The 26,846-nt window shown below is 47.8% G+C and overlaps 1 protein-coding gene and 2 non-coding genes across 5 annotated transcripts; 2 read left to right on the top strand and 1 right to left on the bottom strand.

Moving 5' to 3' along the window:
• Nucleotides 1-454: 454 nt before the first annotated feature.
• Nucleotides 455-13,814, top strand: Asl (argininosuccinate lyase). 3 transcript variants are annotated; one of them, XM_076923036.1, is made up of 18 exons: nucleotides 477-534; nucleotides 720-774; nucleotides 2,674-2,856; nucleotides 5,405-5,599; nucleotides 6,329-6,412; nucleotides 6,642-6,698; nucleotides 6,836-6,933; nucleotides 8,825-8,902; nucleotides 9,020-9,097; nucleotides 10,213-10,265; nucleotides 11,256-11,318; nucleotides 11,754-11,868; nucleotides 12,015-12,099; nucleotides 12,216-12,275; nucleotides 12,540-12,623; nucleotides 13,149-13,229; nucleotides 13,335-13,441; nucleotides 13,607-13,814. In XM_076923036.1, the coding sequence occupies exons 4-18, from the start codon at nucleotides 5,453-5,455 to the stop codon at nucleotides 13,749-13,751; spliced, it is 1,335 nt and encodes a 444-aa protein (XP_076779151.1). In that variant the 5' UTR covers nucleotides 477-534; nucleotides 720-774; nucleotides 2,674-2,856; nucleotides 5,405-5,452; the 3' UTR covers nucleotides 13,752-13,814. The 3 variants fall into 3 exon arrangements, with proteins under 3 accessions (XP_076779149.1, XP_076779151.1, XP_076779150.1); XM_076923034.1 differs by lacking the exon at nucleotides 2,674-2,856 and having other exon boundaries at nucleotides 455-534; XM_076923035.1 differs by lacking the exon at nucleotides 477-534 and having other exon boundaries at nucleotides 541-774.
• Nucleotides 13,815-16,411: 2,597 nt separating this feature from the next.
• On the top strand, nucleotides 16,412-16,549 carry LOC143438296 (small nucleolar RNA SNORA17). The gene has a single exon (XR_013107238.1). It is a non-coding gene; the product is annotated as a small nucleolar RNA SNORA17 (small nucleolar RNA).
• A 10,174-nt stretch (nucleotides 16,550-26,723) lies between these two features.
• LOC143438302 (small nucleolar RNA SNORA40) lies at nucleotides 26,724-26,846 on the bottom strand. Its single transcript, XR_013107243.1, has one exon. It is a non-coding gene; the product is annotated as a small nucleolar RNA SNORA40 (small nucleolar RNA).

Genomic DNA, 26,846 nt, shown 5'->3' with positions numbered 1-26,846 from the left:
TGGGCAGCAAGCCTCTTGCCTCAGCCTCCAGAGTCCTGGAATGACCAGCATACAAAAACATACCTGATTTAGCATGTGACACAACCTTTGCTCCCTACTTTGAGACAGGGCCTCACTATCTAGTCCCAGTTGTCCTGGAACCATAGTTCCAGGCTATCCTTGAACTGCCAGATCCGCCTGTCTCTGCCTCCCAAGTGCTGAAATTGTTTTGGAACAGGTTCATCTGAAACCCAGGCCTGGAACTCCAGCAATCTTCCTGCCTCAGCCTCCCGGGTGCTGCTGGGATGACAAGCCTGTCATCTGTCTGCACCCCAATAAAGGTTTTATGTGCTTGGACCTTAGTACAGCTAGTGCTGACTCCCTGAAAATCACTTCTTCCTGCTAGTAGCTTAGCCAGAGGTGGTCCCGCCCATAAGCGTGATTGATGAGTCACACCTACCTCTCCCAATTGGCTCTACTCTTCCAGAAGGCGGGGACAAGACAGAGGGGCAGCAGACGCCATCCGGACCAGAAAAAGCCAGAAGAGACCAGAAGGTACCTGTTCCCTGAGAATCTGATCCACTAGGTCCAGGGAACGTGGGACAGAGGGAACAAACAAGAGGGAACGCGAAATCTCTGGCGCGCTTGCTGAGTGCTGCCCACGTCCCGCAAGCCGAGCAGGTGTCCCAACTCTGTCCCTGTAGACCTCCCGAGGTGGTCAGTGTGGTCTTGTTTTCCAGAGTCGTAGGACAGAAGCTCCAGGAGGAGGAGGAACCACCCAACATGGCATCGGAGGTGTGTAGCACTGGGGGGACCTTGCAAAGGAGCGGGGAGGAGCCAGTCGGTTTGAACCTCGTATGGGGCCATCTCCTGCCACCCAGACCTGCGGTGATCCTGAAATTCCCGACCACACTTCCAAAGACTGGCTTTATGTAGACTCAGGGATGTCCGCGTCGTTATCTGCCATCGAGCGCCGCCAAGTGGCTTATGTGATGATCTCACTGTTGGCCACTATGCCGGGCTGTGTTCCTCTTTTGGTTTTTTTTGTTTTGTTTTGTAGTGCCTGTCTTGTTTGTTTTATAAGACAGGGTTTCCATGTGTAGTCTTGGAACTCGCTCTGTAGACCAGGCTTGGCCCCGACCTTAGAGGTCCACCTGCTTCTACCTCCCAGAGTGCTGGGATTAAAGGCGTGAGCCACTGAGCCCGGAGTCTTCCCTTTTTAAAAAAATTATTTTAAAATATATGTGTGTATGGGTGTCTTGCCTGCATGTACAGACGTCTGTGCACCACGTGTGTGGCTGCCCCCTGTAGAGGTCAGAAGAGGGTGTGGGCCACCATGCGGATGTGAAGACCCAAAACTGGGTCCTTTGGAAGAGAAGCCAGTGCTCTTAATAGCTGAGCCATCTCTCCAGCCCATTTTTCTTTCTTGGAGACAGCGGCTCACTTTAGCCCAGGCTAGACTGGAACTCACCTCTACCCAGCCTGGCCTCAAACTCCTGACGATTCTCCTGGTCCACCCACTGAGTGTTCCGATTCCAGGTGTGAGCTAAAAACTTTCCGTTTACCTTTTTTTTTCTTTTAGCATTATTGATTTGATTGTTTGTACATGAGTATGTACATCTGTGAGCATGGCACACATGTGGAGATCAGAGGACAACGTGTGGGAGTAGATTCTCTTTCCAACAGGCTTGGCAGCAAGGGCCTTTACCCAATGAACTACCTCACTTTCTTTACACCCCGATTTTCACCCCACGTCTTCTTGTCAGGCCCCACCCTATAGGATAACTCTCCTCCCATGCATTTGTTCCTATGCATAGGAAAAGTTGAGTCCTTAAACTGTACCTGAAATCTGACATATGGAACCAGCCAGGAGATAGGGACCTCTCTCCATGGCCCCAGTGACCTCCTAGGGTATTGCTGTCCTCTCCTTTGGGCCAGGAATTCCTGGCTTGTCTACCTATTTAGCGAAAGGTGTGCAAAACATAGGTCTTCCGTGTGGGCTTGATTATCTGGTAAATGAAATAATGGCAACTATTGGGCTTCACCTGTAAGGGATGGAGCGCGGAGTCATGACTTTGAACTCTTCGGGGAATGGTGACTGTTGTGAATCGGATGCCTGCATGTCCAGTCCCTTCTGGTCTTCACTAGCTGGCAAGTCACCTCCTTTCTCGCAGCTCATTATTCCAATTAAAGATTGAATGTCACTTGCGTGACGGTGGCCTGATCTACTTAGCTGCCGGGTCGTGCGGAGGGTCAGGAGTAAGGGCTGGACTCTGGAGCCAAACAGATGTGATTTGTACACAGGGTGAACCTTGACCTCTTAGTTCCTTTGTGAAGTAGGGGTGTTGGTGTCCACTTCATAAAAGGATGTAACGGCAGCAGCCCACGCCTCTAAACCCAGCGCTTGGGAGGCAGAGGCAGGAGGATATCCATGAGTTCAAGCCCAGCCTGGTCTATAGAATGAGTTCCAGGACAGCCAGGGCTATACAGAGAACCCCTGTCTTGAAAAACAAACAAACAAACAAACAAATCCCAAAACTATTAATCCTCCTATGTCTACCTCCCTAGTGCTGGTGTTACAGGTGAGTACCGCTACACCCAGCTAACGGTAACTATTCTGATGCTTCTCTTGTGCATTTGAATAGAATCTTACTTACTCCACATGACCTCTGTGCCCTTTCCCCCTTCTCCCAGGCTCCTAACCTGCAGCAATGCCCTATCCATCTGTGTCGGTCCTTGCCCGCTTACCAACCAGTTGGAGACACTTCACTCTGACCTCCCAAGATCCTTTCAAAAGTTTTCCAGAGCTAAGCGTGGTGGCTCACACTTGTATCCCCAGCCATTGGGAGGCTGAAACAGAAGGATCACCAATTTGAGGTCAGCTTTAACTTTGTCATGAATTCTAGGTCAGCCTGAACTACGGAGCATGACCCTATCTCCACAAGCCCAAAAAACCCCAAAACCAAAAAAAAACAAAAAACAAAACAAAACAAACAAACAACCAAAAACGTGGCTGGGGTTGTGGCTCAGTGGTTAAAACACCTGCTTAGAATCCCGGGAGTAAAGGACTGGGCTATGACTCAGTGGTAGAGCACTTGTGGTTCCCAAACATGACCCTAGGTTAAATTCCAAATATAGGAGGGGGCGGGGTCAAGGGGAGTGTGTGTCTGTAAGGCTGCTGATGGGATTGGAGCTCAGAGTTCCCTCCTGGAACACAGTGGTCTGGGCTGCAGATGACCTCAGCTTGCCTTAAGCCATTCTGTGGGTTGGTACTAATTGTTCTGGCGGCCCTTCTGCTTGTTAAGGAGTTGTTATTACCAACAAACCAGGCACAGAGGCTGGAAATCTGGAAAGGAAGACAGTGACAGGATCCTTCCAGGTCCTTCCCCTGCAGGCTCCTGACTTGCTCCCCATTCTGATTGTCTGGCCCTGACCCACAGGCGTCAAGGGCCCATGGGGATTTGAAGGAGATCCAGCTTTTGTTGAGGCAGCTAAAGGTCAGGTGTAGAACCTCTCACAGAGCTGGGGGTGGTGGTGGTGGTGCTGGAGGCTGCTGCTTCTGTAGGTTAGAGTCCTTCTGACTGTTGAGCACCGAGGGCGTGGGCTCACAGCCAGGAACCAGTACAAAGCACATGCTCCCTTGACACACTTCAGGGCTTGGAGGGAGGCAGCGTTACTAAACTGCTTGCTTTGCAAGGGTAAGGACCGGAATTTGGGTCCCAGTGCTGAAGAAGTTGAAGCTGTTGACTGGCCAGCCCAGCAGAATTGATGAGTTCAGGATCAGTGAGCGATGGTGTCTCTAAGAACGTGGTGGTACACTTTAATCCCGGCACTTGGGGGTCGGAAGGGGGGGGCAGAAGGTGGTGATCTCTATGAATTCCAGACCAGCTTGATTTATATAGTATAGCCAAGGCTACAGAGTGAGGCCCTGTGTGATGGTTTGAATATTAACTAAGACACCCTGTCTCAAAAATAATAAATATTAGTAATAAGTACAACACTCAACACTGATCTCCGGCATTCTCACGGCATTCTCTGTGGGTGCGTACAGGTGTACACACACACACACACACAAAGCAGAGGGAACAGCATGCACCTAACCCTGAACACCCCCAGTCTTCCTTCAGTATGCATTTCCCTTCACAAATGATATCAAACTAAATGCTCATAACACTAATTCTCAATCTGTGGGTCCTGACCCCCTCTGGGGGGTCAAACTTTCACAGGGGTTGTGTAAGACCATCAGAAAACGCAGATTTTTTTTGTTGTTGTTGTTTTGGTTTTTTTTTTCGGGACAGGGTTTCTCTGGGTAGCCCTGGCTATCCTGGAACTCACTCTGTAGACCAGGCTGGCCTCGAACTCAGAAATCCGCCTGTCTCTGCCTCCCAAGTGCTGGGATTAAAGGCATGCGCCACCACCACCCAGCAAAAATGCAGATATTTACATTATGATTCATAGCAGCAAAATTACAGTTATGAAGTAACAACAAAAATAATGTTATGGTTGGGGGGGGGGTCACCACAGCATGAGGAACTGTGTTAAAGGGTCACAGCGTTTAGGAAGGTTGCGAACCACTGGCTTATAACAAGCCTATCTTGTGGGTATAAATCTTGCTTTGTAAAGAGGCAGAACTGAGGCTTCAAGGAGTTATATGGTATACCCAAGGGGCAGAAACTTTATGTCCCCAGTGGCTTTAGTATACACACACACACACACATATGCACGCATGTGCACATGCACACACACATTGCCAGTGATTGACACTCCATGTCCCTCACAACTGTTCCTACCACGCTTGCTTTTCTGCTGGGCGTGGATTGGCTGTTTCCTGTATGTTCTGCATCCCTTCCTACTGCCTGTCCATATCCTGGCCTGTGTCCTTCTCTTCCCAAACAGGCGCCTCTCTGACCTATCTTGCTGCTCTCTGGTGGCTGGAGGTGGGGGATCAGCTAATGTCATTTTAGAAAAATGATACAAAACTCGGGGCTGGGCACAGTGGTGGTGGCGCACTCTGTGGTGGTGGGTGCCACCCAACGCTCTGAAGGCAGAGGCAGGTGGATCTGTGAGTTCGAGGCCAGCCTGGTCTACAGAGTTCCAGGATAGCTAAGGCTACAAAGAGAAACCCGGTCTCGAAAAACAGCAAAAACAAAACAAAATAACAACAACTACACCATGTGATGAGAAAGAACCCTGACTTCTGTGTCTATCATATCCCCTGCGCACTCACCAAGTTCCCGAGCATCTGAGTTTCTGTTGCCCTATTTCCCTATTTGTTCAGTGAGAATAATGTCTAATGCCTACGCAGCCAACACACACACACACACACACACACACACACACACACACACACACGCCACAGCCTTTTCTGGCTAACGCTCCCAAGAGTCCCTTTTGAGAGTCTGTTCTGTTCTGCTCTCTTGGCCAGAGCGGGAAGCTATGGGGTGGCCGGTTTGTGGGCTCTGTCGACCCCATCATGGAGAAGTTCAACTCATCTATCTCCTATGACCGGAATCTGTGGAATGTGGACGTGCAGGGGAGCAAGGCCTACAGCAAGGGCCTGGAGAAGGCGGGGCTGCTCACCAAAGCCGAGATGCAGCAGATACTGCAAGGCCTGGACAAGGTAGTCTCCATGTCGCAAGCCACACCCTACATCCATTCCCCTGGGAACCCAGGCTCCTAGCAAAATCCCCAAGCCCGATATTCACCTTTATTCCCTCCTGCTGATGTTGAAGATGGAACCCAGGGTTGTGTGCATGCTGGGTAAATGCTCTACCCTGAGCCACGCCCCTAGCCCCTCATTGGGAGATTCCAGGCAGGTGCTCTGTTCTATCACTGAGCCTTGTCCAGACTCTCATATCCTGGGGCACAAGCTACAGAATTCCAGGTTGTGTGACCTTGTAGTAAGTAGATGACTACTATAGTTACTGCCACAGATAGCTGGTCCTATAGTTACCCCCCTACCCTTTTTATTTATTAATTTATTTTTATTTCACATGCCTTGGAGTTTTGCCTGAATGTCTGTCTGTCTAAGGATGTCGGATACCCTAGAACTGGAGTTACAGACAGCTGTGAGCTGTCATGTGGGTGCTGGGAGTTGAACCCGGATCCTCTGGAAGAGCAACCAGTGCTCTTAACCCCAACCCACTCCACTGTCTTCCCAACTCAATCTTTTAATGACTCCTCATTGCTCATGAGCAAGGTGGACTCGGTCCATCATCCCTCAGGGGTGGGAAAATATCCTATAGATCAAGGGCATTTAACCATGGTGGAACGGGGACCAGGGCAGGGAGACTCCTGGCTCCTGACGCCTAATCAACCTGATACCCTGGGTTGCTGCTACCTTGTTCAGGTGGCTGACGAGTGGGCCCAAGGCACCTTCAAATTACATCCTAATGATGAAGACATCCACACAGCCAATGAGCGGCGCCTGAAGGTATGACGTACCCTTCTTCGTAACTGGTCTATCTCACCTTATCCCGTCACTAGGCATCCTTGACAGAGTAGAAATGGCAAGAGACTTGGGCAGGACGGGGGTGCGGGGGATCCCTTGCATAGGGAAGCAGAGCCACATAGGGAAGGAGGACCCCTACCTAGACTTGAGTGTCAGTCACCACTTGAGCTGTGAGCGGGGGAGTTCCTAACCTCATGCCTCTTCACTCCAGGAACTCATTGGTGAAGCTGCGGGGAAGCTCCACACGGGACGAAGTCGCAACGACCAGGTGTCCCCTCCCTCCTGCTCTCTTCTACGAACCTTTCAACCGTGGGAACCCAGGAGGCTCTAGGGAGCTCGGCAGCAGTCATGGTTCTCTGGGGAAGCAGCAAAGTTTACTCCCCGAGTTTGGTCTTCTCTCCACAGGTGGTCACGGACCTCAGGCTGTGGATGAGGCAGACCTGCTCGAGACTCTCCACCTACCTCAGAGTGCTCATTGAAGCCATGGTGGACCGGGCAGAGGCGTAAGTCTCCTGGGGATACTGATAAGGGAAATTTCTCCTTGGAGGGGATCTAAGCAAAGAATGAGTGTGGGTAACCCTAAACCAGCCATGCCAGATGGTCTGCACCCAACATGGACGATGGTTCCCCTAGGACTGCATAGTAGATAGGGGCCTGGTCTTCCCTAATCCTGCCCCCTGTCTGTATACTCTAGCTCCTCTTGGGACCAGAGGTGAGTCCTTGTCCAACTAGGGTAGAATTGCACATGAACGGCTGGGAAGAAGATAAATACCCAAGCGAAGGTCCAAAGACTCCCCCACATCCTCCTGAAGGAAGAGAATGTCAGTATTCCACAGGCCCGGTTGGGTTTGGAATTTTGTTTTTCAGGGTTTTTGTTTATTTGTGCTGTTGTTTCTTTTTTATACGTACAAGTGTCTTGTCTGCATGTATGTGTGTGCGCTACCTGCGTGCCTGGTGCCTGTGGAGGTCAGAGGAGAGCGCCAGCTCCCCCTTTTCACTCAAGCTGTGAATTAGCCATGAGCCACCATGTGGGGACTGAGACTCAAATCCCAGGTCTTTCTGCAAGACCAGGTGGTCTTAACCTATAAGCCACCTTTCCAGTCCCACAGGCCCAACTATGACAGGCTCAACTCCCCTCATGAACACTGCAGTTTGCCTCAGAGGATGGAGCCTTACAGCAGACACCTGGAGTCCCAGAGGGTCACCAGGCTCTGTTCTCCTCTGAATGTAAGGCCTAGATGGCAGGGCTGTGGAGACTTGAACTGAGGTATTAGGTGGACTCAGAGCTCCCAGAGCAATAAGGAGCAGTGTGTGACTTACCAGCTCCAACCCCTACCTAGGCCAGCCCAGAGGGTACCGGATAGCAGCGACTGTTTAAGGATTTTTGGAGACTGAAGCTCCAGGTGCCCAAGGAAAGAGCCAGACTGAGCCCAAAGCAGGCAGTCACTCTCCAGTCCAGACTGTCCCATCTTACTACAGGGAAGGCAAATGACAGAGCCAAAGGCTGCCTTCTCCCATCCTCATCCCATGCGTTCATGTTCTAATGTCCCAGAGACTGGCTTTGTCCCCTTCAGACTTGACAAAGGAGACCCTGAAATATCTTAGGTGGTATCAGAATTAGGGACGCCGTCTCCCTTTCCTAACTCTGTGTCCCCTGTTCATACACTTCAGCTAAGTGTGAATGCAAAGGGACAAGAACTGAGGTAGGGATGGCTGCTGGGAAGAATTGGGGGCGGGGTGAGGGCAAGTGAATACAGCATAGTGATCGTTAGACACTAAGGGTAGCCTGGGGCTTGCTATGTAGCCCAGGCTAGCCTCAAATTTCCTTCCTTTCCTTCCTTTTCCTCTTTCTCTGAACTCAACTCCCCTCCCTTCCCCCTCCCCCTCTCCGTCCCCCTCCCCCCTCTCTTTTTAAAGATACCCCAAACGGGCTCCAAATCCACTATGTAACTGAAGTTGACCTTGAACCCCTGCTTCTCCTGCTTCAGCCTCCCAATTGCTAGGGTTACAGGTGTCCACCACCACACCCAGACCTCGGGCTTTGTTTTTGAGACAGGGTCTCATCTGTAACCCAGACTGGCATCAAACTCACCATTTAGCCAAAGCTGGTCTCAATCTTATGGCAGTCCTCCTGCCTCAACCTCCCGAGCACTGGGACCACACACAGACTCGCATCATGCCCTTCCTGGTTTAATCTTCGGGTTCACTGACTCACTTCCGGTTTTATCCTGTGGTGAGCATCTGGTCCCGTTTTTTTAGGCGGAGCACCACAGGTCTTTTCTTACCTTCCCTGAAGAGAGCCTACCCTGTAGGGTTCTAGGAGTCCTAAGCAAGTCTTACCTGTCTCTCCCAGACCCTAGTCCCTCAAGTCTCCTGCTTCCTCCCCTACCACAGGGAATGTGATGTCCTCTTCCCAGGGTACACACACTTGCAGAGAGCTCAGCCCATCCGCTGGAGCCACTGGATCCTGAGGTGAGCTGTGCGCAGCAGACATGGTAGAAAACGGCCCTGACCAGGGGCTTTGACAGAAGGGGCGGCTCCCTGGTGTCCTGCCACCAACCATCCACCTCTATTCCCTATTTCCCACAGCCACACTGTCGCGCTGACGCGAGATTCAGAGAGACTGCTGGAGGTGCAGAAGCGGATCAATGTCCTGCCACTGGGGAGGTAAGGCAGTAGTCCACAGTGTCCACAAGGCCTGATGGAAGCTGAGGGTGTATCGCTACCAGACCCACAAGGGATCAGCAAAGCTGAGGAAAGCTCGCTGATTAGAGGGAGGGGCCTATGAGGCCCCGCCCCTTCCTCAGGGTCTATATATAGACAGTTGTGGTTGCTAGGGGAGGGACATTTCCTCAGTGGTTAAGTTGTCGTGCTCCTATTGGTAACCACTCACGCATGCGCCTGTCAGCAACTCCAGTGAAACTCACTGGGTCGCTGACAGAGACATGAAATGTATGAGTTGAGAAGAAGAATCTTCAGGGTAGGAAGAGGACAAGAGAGAGTAATGGAGAAGCAGATATGATTAAAATACATTCTACACGTGTATGAAAATGGCATAATGAAATCAGACATGTATAATATACATGCTAATTGAAAACTTTAGGGTGGGCTGGAGATGTGGCTCAGTGGTTAGAGCCCTTGCTGCTCTTCCAAACGACTGAAGTTCAGTTCCCAGCACCCACACTGTGCAGCTTTATAACCCACCTGTAAATTCAGCTCCAGGAAACCCAGCGCCCCCTTCTGGCCTCCATGGGCACTGTACACATGTGGCATACATTCACACATGCATATATACACACACATAAGAAAGAATAATAAAAACAAGTCTTTAAAAAGAAAACAAAACCGCAAAGGCTGGAGAGATGGCTAAGAGCACCGGCTGCTTTCCCAGAAGACCCAGGTTCCGTTCCCAGTGTTCACATTGGGTGGCACACAACTGCCTCTAACCCCAGTTCCAGGGGCTCTGAGGCCCTCTTCTGGCCTCGGCGGGCACCTAAATGCATATGGTTCACATACAGACAAGAAAGCATATACACATGATGTTTTTAATAAGAAAAGGGCTGGACCGCACTCTGCCTTTCAGATCTCTAACATGGGAATAACCAAACAAAAAACATGGTGACATTCCAACCAGCTTCTCGTCTCTCGCCATGTTCCCTGCATGGTGAAAGTCTTTGGGGCCTTAGAGACGCCAGGCCAGGAAAGGGGCTAAGGCCTGCTTCTGGGTGTCACATGTGTATGATACCCAGAACCTCAATCTCTGTAAACCCTTGTCTCTACAGTGGGGCCATTGCAGGCAACGCTCTGGGTGTGGACCGGGAGCTACTCTGTGCAGGTGAGGCACCTTGCTAATCCTCCTCTGAAAACTGTCACTCTTAGCTTCTGTTGGTCTCAAAGACACACGAGGTGACGTGTGGGTGGCATGGGGAACTTGTACCCACAGAGAAACACTAGAGGTTTAAACACACGAGGCTATAGGTTCAACATGACTCAGTAGCCAGTGTTAGTTCAGACTTTGGGAGTCTGGCCCCGAGTAGTTTATTTTAGGCATATTTAAACACAGCACAGGGGCCTGGAGAGATGGCTCAGCGGTTAAGAGCACTGACTGCTCTTACAAAGGTCCTGAGTTCAATTCCCAGCAACCACACTGTGGCTCACAACCATCTGTAATGGGATCTGATGCCCTCTTCCAGTGTGTCTGAAGACAGCTACAATGTACTCATATAAATAAAATAAATAAATCTTTAAATAAAATAAAATAAACACAGCACAATTTGGTGAAAATTTTCCTGGTGATAATTAACTCAATCCTATATGCACCATAAAACTTAAGATAAGACTACATTGAAACTCTTTATAAAGTACACAGGACAGCTTCCATAAAGACAGGATCTACAGATGGACAAGCTCTCGATTAGGATCTGGGGGAGGATCCAGTGTGGTCTGAGCTACACAGTACAAAAAATCACCAGGCTATTAACTACATCCATTCCCAAGCTTCTGGGCAGAAAACAGGTTATTCATCCTTCCCTTTGTAATCTAACCTTCTGTGTAACATTTCTGGTGCCCACAGTGGGAGGGCAGAGCCCTCATATCTCACCTGTGGGTACTGAGACTAATGGAGCTGCCTATGTCAGGGGTACCTATTGCTGGGAGTGTTTAGACCTCTTTCCATCCTCGTAAGATCTGTACAGAGACCCTCTTCCCCACCTCACACCCCTCTTCAATTTCCATTTCCAAGAAGGGGTCAAGGGTGAGGCTGGGCATCCAGAGGTGGGTACTTCTTGCCTTCCAGTTTACCTGTTTTTCCCTCCCTCACCTCCAGAACTGAACTTCGGGGCCATCACACTCAACAGCATGGACGCCACCAGCGAGAGAGACTTCGTGGGTATGACCTGCCGGTCCAGGGCTGGGGATGTACAGCAGATAGGAGTGTGCTTGCTTAGTGTGCATGAAGCTCTGGGTCTGACCTCCCCCCCCCCACACACACACTGCGTAAAATGGGTATGATGGTACACACCTGTAGTTCCAGCACTTGGGAAGTAGAGGCAGGCATATCAGTGATTGATGGACAGCCTCTGCTAATTCATTTGAGGCCAGCCTGAGCTATATAAGACTTTGTCACAAACAAATGAACAAAACCAAGCTAACTACTAGCAACGAAAAGGGCCAGTGAGATTACTCAGTGGGTAAAAAGGCAGGTACTACCCTGAGCCCCAAATGGTGGACAGAGAGATCTGACGCCTGCGAGCTGTCCTTTGATTATCTCTGAGTGAACATACAACAGAGCAAATGAAAAGAAAAGGCCTGCTGTCCCTTCCAGCTGAGTTCCTGTTTTGGGCCTCTCTGTGTATGACCCACCTCAGCAGGATGGCAGAGGACCTGATTCTCTACGCTACCAAGGAATTCAACTTCGTGCAGCTCTCAGATGCCTACAGGTAAGGCCCATATCTCAGTACCAACCAGAACCGTTTCCTCCCATCCCTTTGGACCGCAGCCTTTGCTAGACCTGCCCAGTGCCTTCTGCCAGCAGGCCAGCCAGGCATAAACAGACTCATCAGTCCTAACACCTCTGTTCCCCCAGCACCGGAAGCAGCTTGATGCCCCAGAAGAAAAACCCAGACAGCCTGGAGCTGATCCGGAGCAAAGCGGGCCGAGTGTTTGGACGGGTGAGCTGGGCAGAGATGGGGGCAAGGCTTCCTTCCAGACAGACCCAGTGGGGGTTCTCAGAGGACTTCATGTCTGGCTCTGGTGTCCCAGTTGCTCAGCGTCACTCTCCCTGCAGTGTGCTGGATTCCTGATGACCCTCAAGGGACTTCCAAGCACCTACAACAAAGACTTACAGGTATGAAGCTGGGGCTGTCATAAGGAATCCTCTGGTCTGTGCCACATAAATACTTCTCAGTGCTCTGATATAGCCAGACAAATACCCGTAGAATGGCTCCCTCCTGTCCTGGACACACAGTCTGTGACTACCCTCAGAAGTCCCCTGCCTCTCTTTGGTAGCAGGGAGAGATGCTAAGGTTACCCAGTGGAACAGGGAATGAGGTCTGGGGAAAGGCAGGGTTGGGCGGGGCTGTGGGACCCTTACCAAACACACCCATCCCAGGAAGACAAGGAAGCTGTGTTTGAAGTGTCTAACACCATGACAGCTGTCCTCCAAGTGGCCACCGGAGTCATCTCTACATTGCAGGCAAGACTAGCTTTCTTCATTTCACCTACCTCTCCCCTACTAGGCCCAGACTGGGATTTGCAGGGGAGAGGATGAGGCCAGAAGAACTGGGAGGGGGAGGGCAGACCTGGGAAGAAGAGGGATGGGAAGGGTTAAGCACCAAAGCCCCAGGTTTGGGCTAGAGTAGGGTTTTGTTGTTGTTGTTGTTGTTGTTGTTTTGTTTGTTTCTTTGTTTTCTGAGATGTGGTTTCTCTGTGTAGCCCTGGGCACCCTGAAACTCACTCTGTAGACCAGGATGGCCTCAAACTCAAAAGATCCACCTACCTGCCTCTGCCTCCCTAGTGCTGGGATCTCAGGCACCGCCACCTGGCTAAGTCTTAACCCTATCTCAAAAGATAAAAACAAACCAATGAAAATGTCTGAGCAGAGAGTGGATTGCTCGTGGGGTTGGGCTGCGGTTGGGGCATAACTCAGTTGCTGAGGACACAGTAGAGCAGGCTCCAGGGGCTCCCCCAAGCTCACTTTTTGCTGATCTCACGCCTCCAGATTCATCGTGAGAACATGAAACAGGCACTCAGCCCTGACATGCTGGCCACCGACCTCGCCTACTACCTGGTCCGCAAAGGGGTAAGTGTGGAGCAGCTGGGCATAGGGATAACGGTGTCCCCAAAGCAGGGCACTCGGGTCACAGGAGAAAACAAGCTCCTGACCACCCTCTGCCTATGTGTTTAGATGCCATTCCGCCAGGCCCACGAGGCCTCAGGCAGAGCTGTGTTCATGGCAGAGACTAAAGGAGTGGCTCTCAACCTGCTGTCGCTACAGGAGCTGCAGACCATCAGGTGTGGTGGAGCCCCTCCTGCTCACCCTCCCCCCCCCACCCACGACCTCCCCTCACTCCCAACCCCCCAATCCACACCTGGTTGTGCTGCATCCTGGAAGCTGATCCCAGGCAGCTGCAGGCCGGGATGCCCTGGCTACTCTGACCCCATCCTCTTTCTCCCCAGTCCCCTGTTCTCAAGTGATGTGAGTCACGTGTGGGACTACAGACACAGCGTGGAACAGTACAGTGCCTTGGGTGGCACAGCGAAATCCAGTGTCGAGTGGCAGATCAGCCAGGTGCGGGCCCTGCTGCAGGCCCAGCAGCCCTAGATTCCACCCACCCAAAGCTGCTCCCAAATAAAGTGGAGCCCTGAAGAGACCTCCATAAGCATATGCCTCTGCCTGTCGTCCTCATGAATGGACTTGGGGATTTGTTAAGCCAGCCAATGGGGTCATGAAGGAAGTAGAAAAAAAAATGAATGCCAATGTTAAGAGAGACAGGAGTGAGGCCGGGCGGTGGTGGTGCATGCCTTTAATCCCAGCACTTGGGAGGCAGAGGCAGGCGGATTTCTGAGTTCGAGGCCAGCCTGGTCTACAGAGTGAGTTCCAGGACAGCCAGGACTACACAGAAAAAACCTGTCTCGAAAAACAAAACAAAACAAAAGAGAGAGGGAGAGGGAGAGGGAGAGGGAGAGAGAGAAATGAGAGTCATTTCCTCCTATACCTTAAATTCCAGAGCCCCCGTGCAATATCAACACAAAGCCATAAACTTAAATCAAGAAGGGGTGGCAGACAGATGCGTCAGAGAACCCAAGTTAGGTTCCCAGCACCCACAAAAGGAGGCTCACAAACCTCCTGGAACTCCAGCTGCAGGGGATCTGGTGCCCTCTTCTGGCTTCCATGGGTACTGCGCTCACGCCCATCACAAGCTCCTCACCACATATACATCATTCGGGCGTGGTAGCACACTCCCTCAGGAGGCACAGGTAGGCAGATCTCTGAGTTTGAGGCTAGCCTGGTCTACAGAGGGAGTTCCAGGATAGCCAGGGCTACACAAAGAAACCCTGCCTCAAAAAAGAAAATAACAAAACAAAAAAAAAAACAAAAACAAAAACAAAACGACATCACAGGGGTCTAGGGTTCCTGAGATCCTGTCTCAGTAAAGCACATCAAATAAAAACACAACACAATGCCACTGGGGCACCAGTCTCCACCTGACAGATCAGGGGAAGTGAGAAAGGGGGACAGGGGAGGAAAACCTTCACTTGCGTTGGAGGCAGACTGATGCAGAGGCTAAGGGAAGCACCTTCACCATCCTGGGTGGAAGAAGCCCATTCTTAGGGACACATGGAACAGGTTGGGGGACCTTTGTTGTAGCCTTGCCCAGAATATCACAGAAATTTACCTTTCAGTCATTCCTGGGGAAGCACATTGGTAAAACACAGTGTCAATATGTGTGGTAGGAACTTGACCCTGGACAACGTAAACTAGAGCTACAGGCAATGCTGTGGAAGTTGTGTTGTTTCGTGTGTGTGTGCTGTGTGTATATATGTATGTTCTGTGTGTGTGTGCTGTGTGTGTATATGTATGTTCTGTGTGTGTGTGTGTGTGTGCTGTGTGTGTATATGTATGTTCTGTGTGTGTATGTCTGTGTGTGTGTGTGTGTGTGTGTATGTCTGTGTGTGTGTGTGTATGTCTGTGTGTGTGTGTGTATGCCTGTGTGTGTGTGCTGTGTGTGTGTGTGTGTGTGCTGTGTGTGTGTCTTGAGTCAGGGCTTCATGGAGCCCAGGCTGACCACGAGCTCACTGAGTAGTTAAGGGCAACCTTGAACTCCTGATCTTCCAATTTACACCCACCTGGTCCTAGGATCCTAGATGTGTAGGTTTCTGTGCTGCTGGTGGGTGGGAGGAACACAGGGCTTTATGCATGCTAGGCAGGCATTCTACCAGCTGAACCCTTCAAACGAGTCAGCACCAAAAGTAGGCCTGGGAAGATGGTCTCCACCAAGCCCGATGACCGGAGAGCAATCCCCAGGAGACAACCAACTACCAATCCTCACAAGTTGTCCTCTGACCTCACATGCGTGTCGCAGGATGAGCACTCCCAGACGTGTAATTCAGCAGCCCACACAGAGTGTGGTCACAGTGGGCACACACAAGTGGCATCTATTCACACACACTCAAGTTACTGAAAACAATAGAAAAATAAAAAGTACTAAGGGGGCTAGAGAGAGGGTTCAGCAGCTACAAGCACTGGTAACTCACAGAGGACCTGGGTTTGGTTCCCAGCACCCACACAGTGGCCCCCAACCACCTGGAACTCCAGTTTTAGAGGATCCAATATCCTGTTTTAGCCTCTACCTGCACAAGGCACACATATGATGACATACATACATGCAGGAAAAACACTCAGACTAGGATAAATCTAAAAAATATTTTAGAATAAATAAGACTTTGGTCATCTACAATAAACGACATGCCTAGTATATTAATTAGGGTTTCTTACCAAGACATGGGCAACTTTTTTTTTTTTTTTTTTTTTTTTTTGGAGACAGGGTTTCTCTGTGTAGCCCTGGCTGTCCTGGAACTCACTCTGTAGACCAGGCTGGCCTCGAACTCAGAAATCCACCTGCCTCTGCCTCCCGAGTGCTGGGATTAAAGGCGTGCGCCACCACCACCCAGCTGCATCAAGCCCTCTTAATTGCTGAGTCATCTCTCCTGCTCAGCATCTATGGTTCCTTGCTAGGCAACTTTTCTCTTCCTGTCCAGTCTGTCCTGTGATTTCCCACAGCTTTGTCCACCCTGCCGATTTTTACCAGACCGTGAACCACAAACACTTTGAATCATTTATCATCTGTAGTTACAGGACCATTCTCTAACTTAAAACATCTACTTCACTGTCAAGAGCTGCTCACGTTACTGCACTAGCTGGCTGCTTCATCAGTCAGCCACAGCTGCTATTCCTACACAAGATTCAAGAATGGATTGTCTCCTGCTCCTAGAGGCATTACAGGTGTGGCTGTTGGGTCACATGTACGTCAGTAGGTGGCAGCGAGGAGACAGGTTATGTCTACGCTCTGTGTTCTGATCTATGAACATCTGGATGATATTAACAATCCTGAGGCCACTCCTGAGACAACCCCAAACACTCAGAGACCCTGAGCGCCACCAAGAAGTTCAAATAAGTGGTGGAGAAATGGAAGAGAAGGAGAAACAGAAGGATGTGGACACAATGAAGAGAAGCAGAGCCGGAGACCTTAGGGTAGTGACGAATGGCCTGCTGTGAGTATCTGGTGATGGCATCTGGGACCATGGTAGAGTCCTGGCTGTGCAGAACTGGCCCCACCACTCACCTGGGCATCATGGGAGAGCTTACCCTGGGAGCAGGAGAGCAGGAGAGCTGGTCCTGCCCTTCATCAGCTGCAGCGCTTGGGAGATTAGGCCCTGCACCTTGCCTGGGCAGCACAGTAGAGCTGGCCCCAAGTGTATGAGCATGGGAGGGCTAGCCCTGCCACTTGTCTACCATGTGGTGATACGGGTGAGGGGGAAGCATCCTGTCACCTATGGCAGAGAGGAGAGCTGGTCCTGAGGTAATTAAAGCAGGAGAGCTGGCCCTGTCCCTCATGTGTTTCAGCACCTAAGCGGTGTGGCAGAGACCACGGATGTGGGGGTTATAGTTAAGCCAGCCTCAAGGGTATGAGTGTGGGGGAGCTGGCCCCACAACTCGTCTGCCATGCCTTGTGGCAGTGTGGGTGAAGGAGAGATAACCTCCTCTATCCTTGCCTCTTATCACCAACAGCAGGCAGGAGAGCTGGCCCTGAGGTCATGAGAGCAAGAAAGCTCACCATGGCCCTCACCTGCTGGAGTACTTGGGAGAACAGGCCCTGTACCTCGCCTGGGAGTCAGGGTAGAGCTGTCCCTGGATGTGAGGATTGCAGGTGAGCTGGTGTAAGGGTATAAGCACAGGAGAGCCAGCCATGCCTCTTGTCTTCTGGGCTATGACACAGACTAGGGTGGCATGCCTTCCTCCCCTCCCTCATCCTTTGCCATCTATGGTAGCTGGCCCCAGGGTCATAAAAGTTGGAGAACTGGCCATGTCCCTCACCTGCTGCAATACTCAGGAGAGCAGGCCCTGTACCTCAACTGAGCAGCAGGGTAGAGCTGGCCCTGGTTGAGGTTTCGGGTGAACTGGCCCCAAAGACATGAGTGAGAGCCAGTGGGCTGACCAGTTCAGATACCTCTCAGCACCAGATCTTTGAATTAGCCCATCACAACATCTGACCCACTGATGAATTGCTGGAGTGCATGAAGGGACTGGTCCTACGTATTCAATACTACAGGACCTCCATGACACAGGGCAACAACAGGATATCTGTAAGAGGAGTCCCAGTGAGGTTCCAGTATTGATAGAGTAGCAGAAGCCAGAGGCCTCGTACCAGATCTAAGAGTCATTGCAACGAACATTTGCAAGCAACAGTGTGACACACTACAGCTTCCACAATGAGATTTGTTTTCTCTGTTGGGGGAAGGGCAGGTACGAGGGGAGGGAGAGATGAGTGGGACTGTGGTTTGTACTGTGAAATTCATCAATACAAAGTTAAAGAAGAAGAGGAAGAGGAGGAGGAGGAGGAGTGGACTGTCAGGTTTGTTGGGGAAGGGAACTAAGGAGAGCAAGAGCCTGATTGGTCACTCTCCTCATCTGATATCCATCTCTTGCTGGCTGAGGAACAAGAACTGTGACATAATAGATCATCTACAGCCAGGTGGTGGTGCACACCTTTAACCCCAGCACTCAAGAGGCAGAGGCAGCCAGATCTCTGTGAGCTCTAGGCCAGCATGGTCTACAGAACAAGTTCCAGGACAGCTAGAACTGGAAAGAAAGAAAGGAAGAGAGAGAGAGAGAGAGAGAGAGAGAGAGAGAGAGAGAGAGAGAGAGAGAGAGAGAGAGAGAGAGAGGGAGGACAGGGGACAGGGGAGGAGAGGGGAAAGGGAGAGGGGAGGAGAGGGGAGGAAGAAGAAGAAGAAGAAGAAGAAGAAGAAGAAGAAGAAGAAGAAGAAGAAGAAGAAGAAGAAGAAGAAGAAGAAGAAGAAGAAGAAGAAGCAGCTGAACAAGCCATGGAGAGCAAGCAGTACCCCTCCATCAGCTCCTGCCTCCAGGTTCCTGCCTTGAGTTCCTGCCCCAACTTCCCTTTCCTCCCCAAGTTGATTTTGGTGATGGTTTTATCACAGCACTAGAAGCCCTAACTATGACACACTCCTTGGTTGGCTGGCTTCTGGTTTCTGCTTTGAACTGTGCAAGTCAAGAACTTGGACACAATTGACAGAGTTCAAACTCCTCTCAAGATTTCCTGCTGAGACATTGTTCCATTTTTCCAAGATGTAGCTCAAAAAAGAAAGAAAGAAAGACTTAAATGTCCAAGAAGCCTTGTTTACAACCAGAATGTCTGTGACCTTTGAGTTTGGCCTTATCAGCTCTGCTGTCTGTGCCTGACTCTGAACAGTGCACCCCAGAAAAATAAAACACCTTGTAAAAAGTTGCATTACAAAAGAAAATTCTTTAAGATAAGAGGAATACATGAACCAGCTCATTTTTCAAACAATCTTTAAACATGGCTTAATATTTAAACTCTGATCAGGCTTTGAATCTGGTTCTAAATGGCATCGTTGAAGTAATGTAACTTAAACATGATCATTGTCTCAGCACTGGAAGGTAGAGACAGGAGGACCAGGAAGGAGTTCAAGGTCATCCTAGACTAACTACTGAGTTGAACCCCAGTAAGAAATATATGAGACCATAGCTCCAAAAAGGGGGCAGGGTTAACGAGATGGCTCAGCAGGTAAAGGTGCTTGCTGCAATGACTTGACTTCAATCTCCAGGACTCAGTGGAGGGAGAAATTCAACTCCTACAGTTATCCTTTGATGTTGACGCTCACACCATGACACACACACACACACACACACAAATAAAGAAACACTTGTAATTTTACTTATTTATTTACTTATTTATTTGAGAGGACTAAGCTAGGCTGGCTCCATGACAGGTTTCAAAACAGCAGTTCAGGAGACTAGGCCCAAGCTTCTGTTTGCCAGGACTGGGCAAGTCAGTTACTGGAAAAGCCACAGCCCAGGGTCAGCCAATCAAAAGCAGCCCAGCCATCAGAAGCTACACCATCACCTGGGCTGAGGCAAGAGCAGTGAGTTAGCAACAGTTTCTAGGCTTCCCCAGAAACAGTTTCCAGCCACTCCCTGGCCCCCAGTAATGGTTCTGGAATGTCACCAGAGCCCTAACCAAAGACACCCATACTGAGACAACCAATCAAGATAAAGGTCACCTACCCATCCCTGGGATTCCCCTAATCTGCCTTAAATTGAGCCTGAGAACTGGCACCATCTTGGTGAACAGCTTTCTCCCCATTCACTCTCTGAAAAGGAGAGGCCCACCCTAAGTATCACCCCATCCTGACACATCAAGTTCCTTCAGGACTAGGCAGATCCTCTTCCACTGAGGCCAGACAAGGCAGGCTAGTTAAGGGAACAGGATCCACAGACAGGCAACAGATTCAGCACTGAGCCAAGTCATTTCTCTGTGTCAATGACTGGCTGGCATATTATAGCAACAATATGAACAATATGAAATGGCCAGCAGGCATGGAACAAAGTGGCTACAGTTATTCTAGGGTGGGAGTGGGGGAGTCAGACCACATTACTTTGATGCTGCTGTGACAAAATACTGACAGAAGCAATTTGAGGAAAAGGGATTTGTTTTGGTTCACAGATTCAAAATAAATAGATATAATAAAGTAAAAATAAATATAACCTTCATAGACTGGGCCCTAGTAATCCACTTTCTCCAGGTAAGTTCCACCTCCAGAAGGCACCTTGGCCACCCCCAACAAGTTTTCAAAGAATGAACATGTAAAAGACACTTTCATACTCAAACCGTACCTGTTGGGGAGACACTTGGGCCTGGGTTTATGAGTTTCTCTAAGGGGACAGCAAAAGAAACAATGCCCACATGGACAGCTGTCTTAGGGAGTTCTTGGTAATATCTAGGAAAAGAGGACATCTGATGCTACGCTTGTTGTCTTAGTTATCTTTAATTGTCCTAGAGTCATGTAAGAGAAAAGCCAAGATTTAGGAATTGCCTAAAATCAGATTCTGTGGGCAAGTTTGTAGGAGATTACCTCATTAACTGATGAGACGGTTTGAATAAGAATGACCCCATAGGTTCATATATTTGAAAACTTAGACACAAGGAAGTGACTCTATTTGAAAGGATTAGAAGGATTGGGTGTGGCCTTGTTGGAGGAAATGTGTCTCTGGGGGTGACACACCATGTCTAGAATTTCATGAATTCTTACAGAATGAATCATAATGTAATGAGGCAGGGCCTAGGAAGACTTAGGTCACTCCTAGAATGTCTTTAATGATTATATCTTATTATATCTATATTATATCCCAGACCTGTCCTCTTCTGTCCTCTTTCTTTTTTTCTCTGCTTCCTGGTTGCTGCTTTTCTCTGTCATGATCTCTGCCTTCCAATATGTGTGACCTGAACCAACCAGGTCAGGAAACCAGACTCTCTCTCACTCTCTCTCTCTCTCTCTCTCTCTCTCTCTCTCTCTCTCTCTCTCTGTGTGTGTGTGTGTGTGTGTGTGTGTGTGTGTGTGTGTGTGTGTGTGTTTTGAGACCTGTTCCTTGTAACATAACTGTAGCCATTTTGTATTCAGTCTCCATTTTGCGCATAAGGTGAAATTAAGTTCAGGTTCCCAGACTCCACTTCCCAGAAGTATTTATCCATAGCTGACACTGAAGAATGCTACTAATAAGCCAACAAGTTATGATTATAATACTCATGTTCTGTTATCTCAATGATCTGAAACTCCCCTGTTCACCCCCTGTCCACCACCCCCCTCTTCACACAGGACCAATCAGAAAGAAAGCAGGGTGCTGAAGAGTAACTATCGGTAGCTGCCTCTGCACCTCCTAAAGAGGAAGATGAAGAGTTAGACCTTGAATATGAGAGAGAGAAAGAGAAAGAGTTTCAGAAACGCAGTTGTCCTCTACCCAGGACTCATTAGCAAAAGAGAAGCTATTTCAGAGCTCTCCTAGGCACAGAAGGAAATCCGGAGAAGTCTTGCTTTCTCTCTAGCTCCTATTGGAGAAATCCTTAGTTCTATTGTCTGTCTTTGGCTTACCAATCTGTTCAGGTGTGTCAACTGTCCGTTTTTGTTTTATTGTTTGAATGATTGTTCTTCTGTGTTTCGTGTTCAAAAGAAAAAATGGTCAAAACCTTGTCAGCTAGCTATCCACCCCTTGATTTAGTTTAACTTGTTTAAAAGGCAGTCTTAATGTGCATAGCAGAAACTGATAAGTTACCCTGCACTGTAGCTAGGGGTCAAGCTCAACTGGAGAAGCCTTTCCAGGAACTGATTGTCTGTGTAAGCTGCTCTTAAAGGGGCCAGCAGCCTTTTGGCTTCTATGATAAGGAAGCTGATAGTTGTTTTCCTAGAAAAATCTCTGTTACAGTGTTTATTGGGTTCAGCAAGTGACAAGGTGCTCCTCTCTTGAAATTACAGCTAGAAAAAGTAAGAAAAATTTGTTTAGTCTAAATATATAAGATGTGTATCTACTTGCTTGTTCCTTGGGGTCAGCCTCAGATCCAAACACATTCACAACAAGTAGTAATTATGCAGAAGAAATTAAAATTATGCCTGCTTTGGTCCGTGGCGTTATAGCTGTGCCTACTAACAACAGAATTGCTCAAAGTGTAAGAATTGCTCAAAGGATAAGACTGGCCTTCAACTTGGCCTTTATCTGATACTTTCATTCAACTACAAGGGATTGGTTATTCCATTAATCCAAAACATAGTTCAAATTTAAGATTTTCGAAACTTGCTGGGCAGTGGTGGCACACACCTTTAATCCCAGCACGTGGGAGGCAGAGGCAGGCAGATTTCTGAGTTCGAGACCAGCCTGGTCTACAGAGTGAGTTCCAGGACAGCCAGGGCTACACAAAGAAACCCTGTCTCGAAAAAAAGATTTTTGAAACTTGTGTAACAAGTCATTACAGACTGACTTGCCTACTCCAGCTGCCATTCCAGGAAATACATATAGAATTATTATGGATTTAGATGATTGTTTTTATACCATTCCCTTGCATCCAGGTGAAGGTGAGAGTGATGTGTTTCTACAAAGAGAAAGAATATATTCTGTGGAGGTGTGTGGTGAGGTATGGGGGAAGGGGATGTCTCAGTGGGCCCTTGGTGAGGCATCTCTTCCCCCTGAGGGACCAGCCACACACTGGTATAGTATAGAATAGAGTTTATTCAGGGCATGGGGGGGGGGAGTTAAGAGGATAGTAGAAGGAGAGACAGAGAGAGAGAGAGAGAGAGAGAGAGAGAAGAAGGAGAAGGAGTAGGAGAAGGAGAAGGAGAAGGAGAAGGAGAAGGAGAAGGAGAAGGAGAAGAAGAAGAAGAAGAAGAAGAAGAAGAAGAAGAAGAAGAAGAAGAAGAAGAAGAAGACGACAAGGAGGAGGAGGAAGAGGAAGAGGAGGAAGAAGAGGAGAGGAGGAGGAGGAGAAGCCAGCCATGAGCATGTGGAGAGAAGGGAAGAGATGGGGGAAGGAGCAAAGGAACAGAGGGATCAAAAGAGCAAGAACAAGAGAGAGAGAGAGGAGGGGGCAAGCAGCCCCTTTTATAGTGGGCCAGGCCTAGCTGGCTGTTGCCAGGTAACTATAGGGGTGGAGTTTAGACAGAATGCTAACAGAGAGGTTTGCATTCAGTGAATTTACTTGTAATTTTAAATTGGAAGCAATGATTGGAAAGTTTTGCCTTGGCCTTACATTATGTAAAAAACTTGTTCTTGCTTCAGTACAAGAAGTTAGGATTTTGAATCTTTCAGTATATATTATTTATTGTATGGCATTTTATTAGCTGATCCCTCTGATCCTGCAAACCTCTTTTACTGCAAGCCTTTGCTCTCATGCAATGAGCTTTAAAATTTGAGGAGTGCTTGTTGCTCCAGAAAACAATCAAAGGCAATATATTTTCAATATTTGGGACCTCAGTTATATCCTAAGCCTATTGTGGCACAGAAAATTCCAATAAGAAAAGATAGTTGGGCCGGGCGGTGGTGGGGCACGCCTTTAATCCCAGCACTTGGGATGCAGAGGCAGGCGGATTTCTGAGTTTGAGGCCGGCCTGGTCTACAGAGTGAGTTCCAGGACAGCCAAGGCTATACAGAGAAACCCTGTCTCGAAAAACAAAACAAAACAAAACAAAACAAAACAAAACAAAACAAAACAAAAAAAAAAAAAAAAAAAGAAAAGATAGTTGGGGGCTGGAGAGATGGCTCAGTGGTTAAGGACTGCTCTTCCAGAAGTCCTGTGAGTTCAATTCCCAGAAACCGCATGGTGGCTCACAACCATCTGTAATGGGATCTAGTGTCCTCTTCTGGCTTACAGGTATACATGCAGAAAACAAAAAGAGAGAGAGATAGTTTTACTTTTAATGATTTTCAAAAGTTGGTAGAAGATATTAAGTGGCTAAGTGTATGAGAATATTTAGAAAATGGCGCCTGGTTGGTTTGTTTCCAGGCAGCCACCATGTTCCTGCTGCTCCTCGGCTCTGACCGGCACTCCAGCTAGCTAGATGTGCAGGCCCTGCCACCCACAAGACACCAGCATGGGGGATGGCTCTGCCAATCCCCCACACTGCATCCACAAAGCTTGGCTGAACCCCAGCCAATATCTGCCATCCTCGCAGTATCCGGTAGAAATGAGACTCTTAAAGCTTAATGATTATCTAAAGGATTAATATATTTGGAAATGCTCAATCAACAAGAAGCCCATACAATTAGAATTGTTATCCCAATCACATAGCCTTTTGATATGAATAACTACCCGAGACTTCTAGAGACATGAGGGTGACATCCACAGCCATCTTGCCTCCCCCATCACTAGTCTCCTCCTCTTCCTTCTCCTTCTGAGTCTTTGCTCCTCCCACATTAGTTACTCCCCAGTTACTGAGCTTTGTTGCAAATATAATGTAGCAAAAGAGGAAATTATCCGGCTACAGCTAAGACCTCACTTTAAGCTTGCCACAAGAGAACTTAAACCTCTGTTTGATATTCTTTTTTTTTTTTTTTTTTTTTTTTTTTAAGATTTATTTATTTATTTTCATGTATGTGAGTACACTGTCGCTGTCTTCAGACACCAGAAGAGGGCATCAGATCCCATTACAGATGGTTGTGAGCCACCATGTGGTTGCTGAGAATTGAACTCAGGACCTTTGGAAGAGCAGTCAGTGCTCTTAACCACTGAGCCATCTCTCCAGCCCCTCTGTTTGATATTATTAAGGGGATGCAAATCCTATTTCCCCTGGACAATTAACTGATGAGGGACAAACAGCTTTACAGAAAGTAGAGGAAGCTGTTAGCCAACACCAGATACATTATACAGACTAATCAATTGTTGGCTGTCCCACAGCACTTCTTTGGCAAAAGGAACCATTAATGTAGATTCATCCTTCTTCATCTGCAAGTAAACTTTTAACAGTCTATTATGAAACTGTTGCTGTGTTAAGTGCAGAATTGTAGGATAGAATCCTGAAAATATTTCAGATGAAATGTATACTCTTTATTTCAAACAGCAACTAGACTGGTTATTGAAGAATACTGACATTTGTCCTTGACAAACTTTTTAGGCAAATTTGAGAATCATTATCCAAAAGACAAGTTGTTACAGTCTTCCTCTATGCATGTTTTTGTATGTCCTGTAAATTTATGCATGCAGCCCATAGAAAATAGAAAATGTGTTTACTGTATTTATAGACAGCTCATCTAGTGGGAAGGCAGTATATGTAATTAGATCACATGTTCATTTTCTTGCGTTTCCCCCCTACTTCAGAACAAATAATTGAATTACATGCTGTAACCACTGTTTTTGAAATGTTGAAAAATCAAGCTTTTAAACTTGTATATTGATAGCCAATATATAGCTCATGGTTTATAACTGCTTGAAATTGTTCCTTTTTCAGATACTGCTAATTCTTAAATTTTGCAATTATTTATGCAAATACAACTCAATTTAAGAGAATGTGCTGTTCCTTATTTTGTTTTTTTTTGTTGTTGTTGTTTCTTGTTTTTTGTTTTTTTGTTTTTTTGTTTGTTTGTTTGTTTGTTTGTTTTCGAGACAGGGTTTCTCTGTGTAGTCCTGGCTGTCCTAGAACTCACTCTGTAGACCAGGCTGGCCTCCAATGTTCCTTATTTTGTAAGACATTTAAGAACTCATACTAGATTGCCTGAACCCCAGGGCAATGCCACAGCAGATTTGTATGTCAGGCAGATTATAGGCCTTACACAGGAACAATTAGCCATACAACCTCATTCTTTTATCATCAAAAATAGTAATAGCTTGAGACAATAATTTGTTATTTCTAGAGAGTGTGCAAGTCAAATTGCAAAACCTTGTTCTCAGTGTCCTCAAGTTTTTCATGATGCTGTTAATCCTTGAAGATTTATACCGAATCCATTTTGGCAAATGGATGTTGCTCATTTATGATTTTGGAAAATTAAAATAAGTAGATGTGGCTCGACACCTTTTCAGGCTTTCTAGTTGCAACTGCTTTAACGGGAGAAGCAACTAAAAGTGTAATTGGTCATTGCCTACATTATTTTTTTATGCTTGGTGTTCCATATCAGATTAGGACAGATAATAGAGATTTAAAGTGACTGCTTATCACCCAAAACCCTGCTATTTAAAATCTCCAAGACTTCAAATTCTAATGGAAGAGTAAAGGGATTATTTGAAGAAAAGCTGGGGCCGGGAGTGGGGTGGGGGTGAGGAATGCCTTGCTTAGAATAAATAACAAGTTATATTTTTTACTAAAATTGCCAATAAAGATTCAGCTATCATCCAAAGAGGAAAAGCTCAGTCTTCCTGTCTCCATGGACGACACCTTTTTCTTAGCTGGCATGTGACAGCTATGCTATGTGAAAGGGGGAGCTGATTTTCTTTCTTTCTTTTTAAATGCTTTTTTCTTGGGAAGTATTTGTGGCCTTTAATTTGTAACCATATATCTAGATGCCTATATTGGACATAGGTGAATGAAATTTGTTCTTTCTATTTTTTTAACTTAAAACAGAAAATACATATATACAGCAACACACACACACACAGAGAAACAGAGAGAGAGAGAGAGAGAGAGAGAGGCATAAAATTGATGCCTTATAGAGAATTTAAAAGGTGAGAAAAGTACTGGTTCCTGGGTTTCTAATGGACATTTTTGGGGGCTAGGGGATCATATTCCTTTATATATATAATCAAGACTCATACTGAAGAATGAGTTCTGGATTGTAAAGAGAACTTACTTTTTCCACTTGTCTGTAAGTCTTTGTCTACAAGTTAAAAGCATACACAGTGCT

The sequence above is a fragment of the Arvicanthis niloticus genome, chromosome 24 (assembly GCF_011762505.2).
Source record: "Arvicanthis niloticus isolate mArvNil1 chromosome 24, mArvNil1.pat.X, whole genome shotgun sequence".
Classification (NCBI taxonomy): Eukaryota; Metazoa; Chordata; class Mammalia; order Rodentia; family Muridae; genus Arvicanthis; species Arvicanthis niloticus.
Note: the sequence above shows the minus strand (reverse complement) of the source record. Positions and strands in the feature narration are given on the sequence as shown.

What these genes read in the sequence shown, in the direction of transcription:
- Asl (XM_076923034.1), top strand. An exon ending in GACGAAGTCGCAACGACCAG is followed by an intron (nt 6,699 to 6,835) that starts GTGTCCCCTCCC and finishes TTCTCTCCACAG; the next exon opens with GTGGTCACGGACCTCAGGCT. An exon ending in CAGGAGCTGCAGACCATCAG is followed by an intron (nt 13,442 to 13,606) that starts GTGTGGTGGAGC and finishes CTTTCTCCCCAG; the next exon opens with TCCCCTGTTCTCAAGTGATG.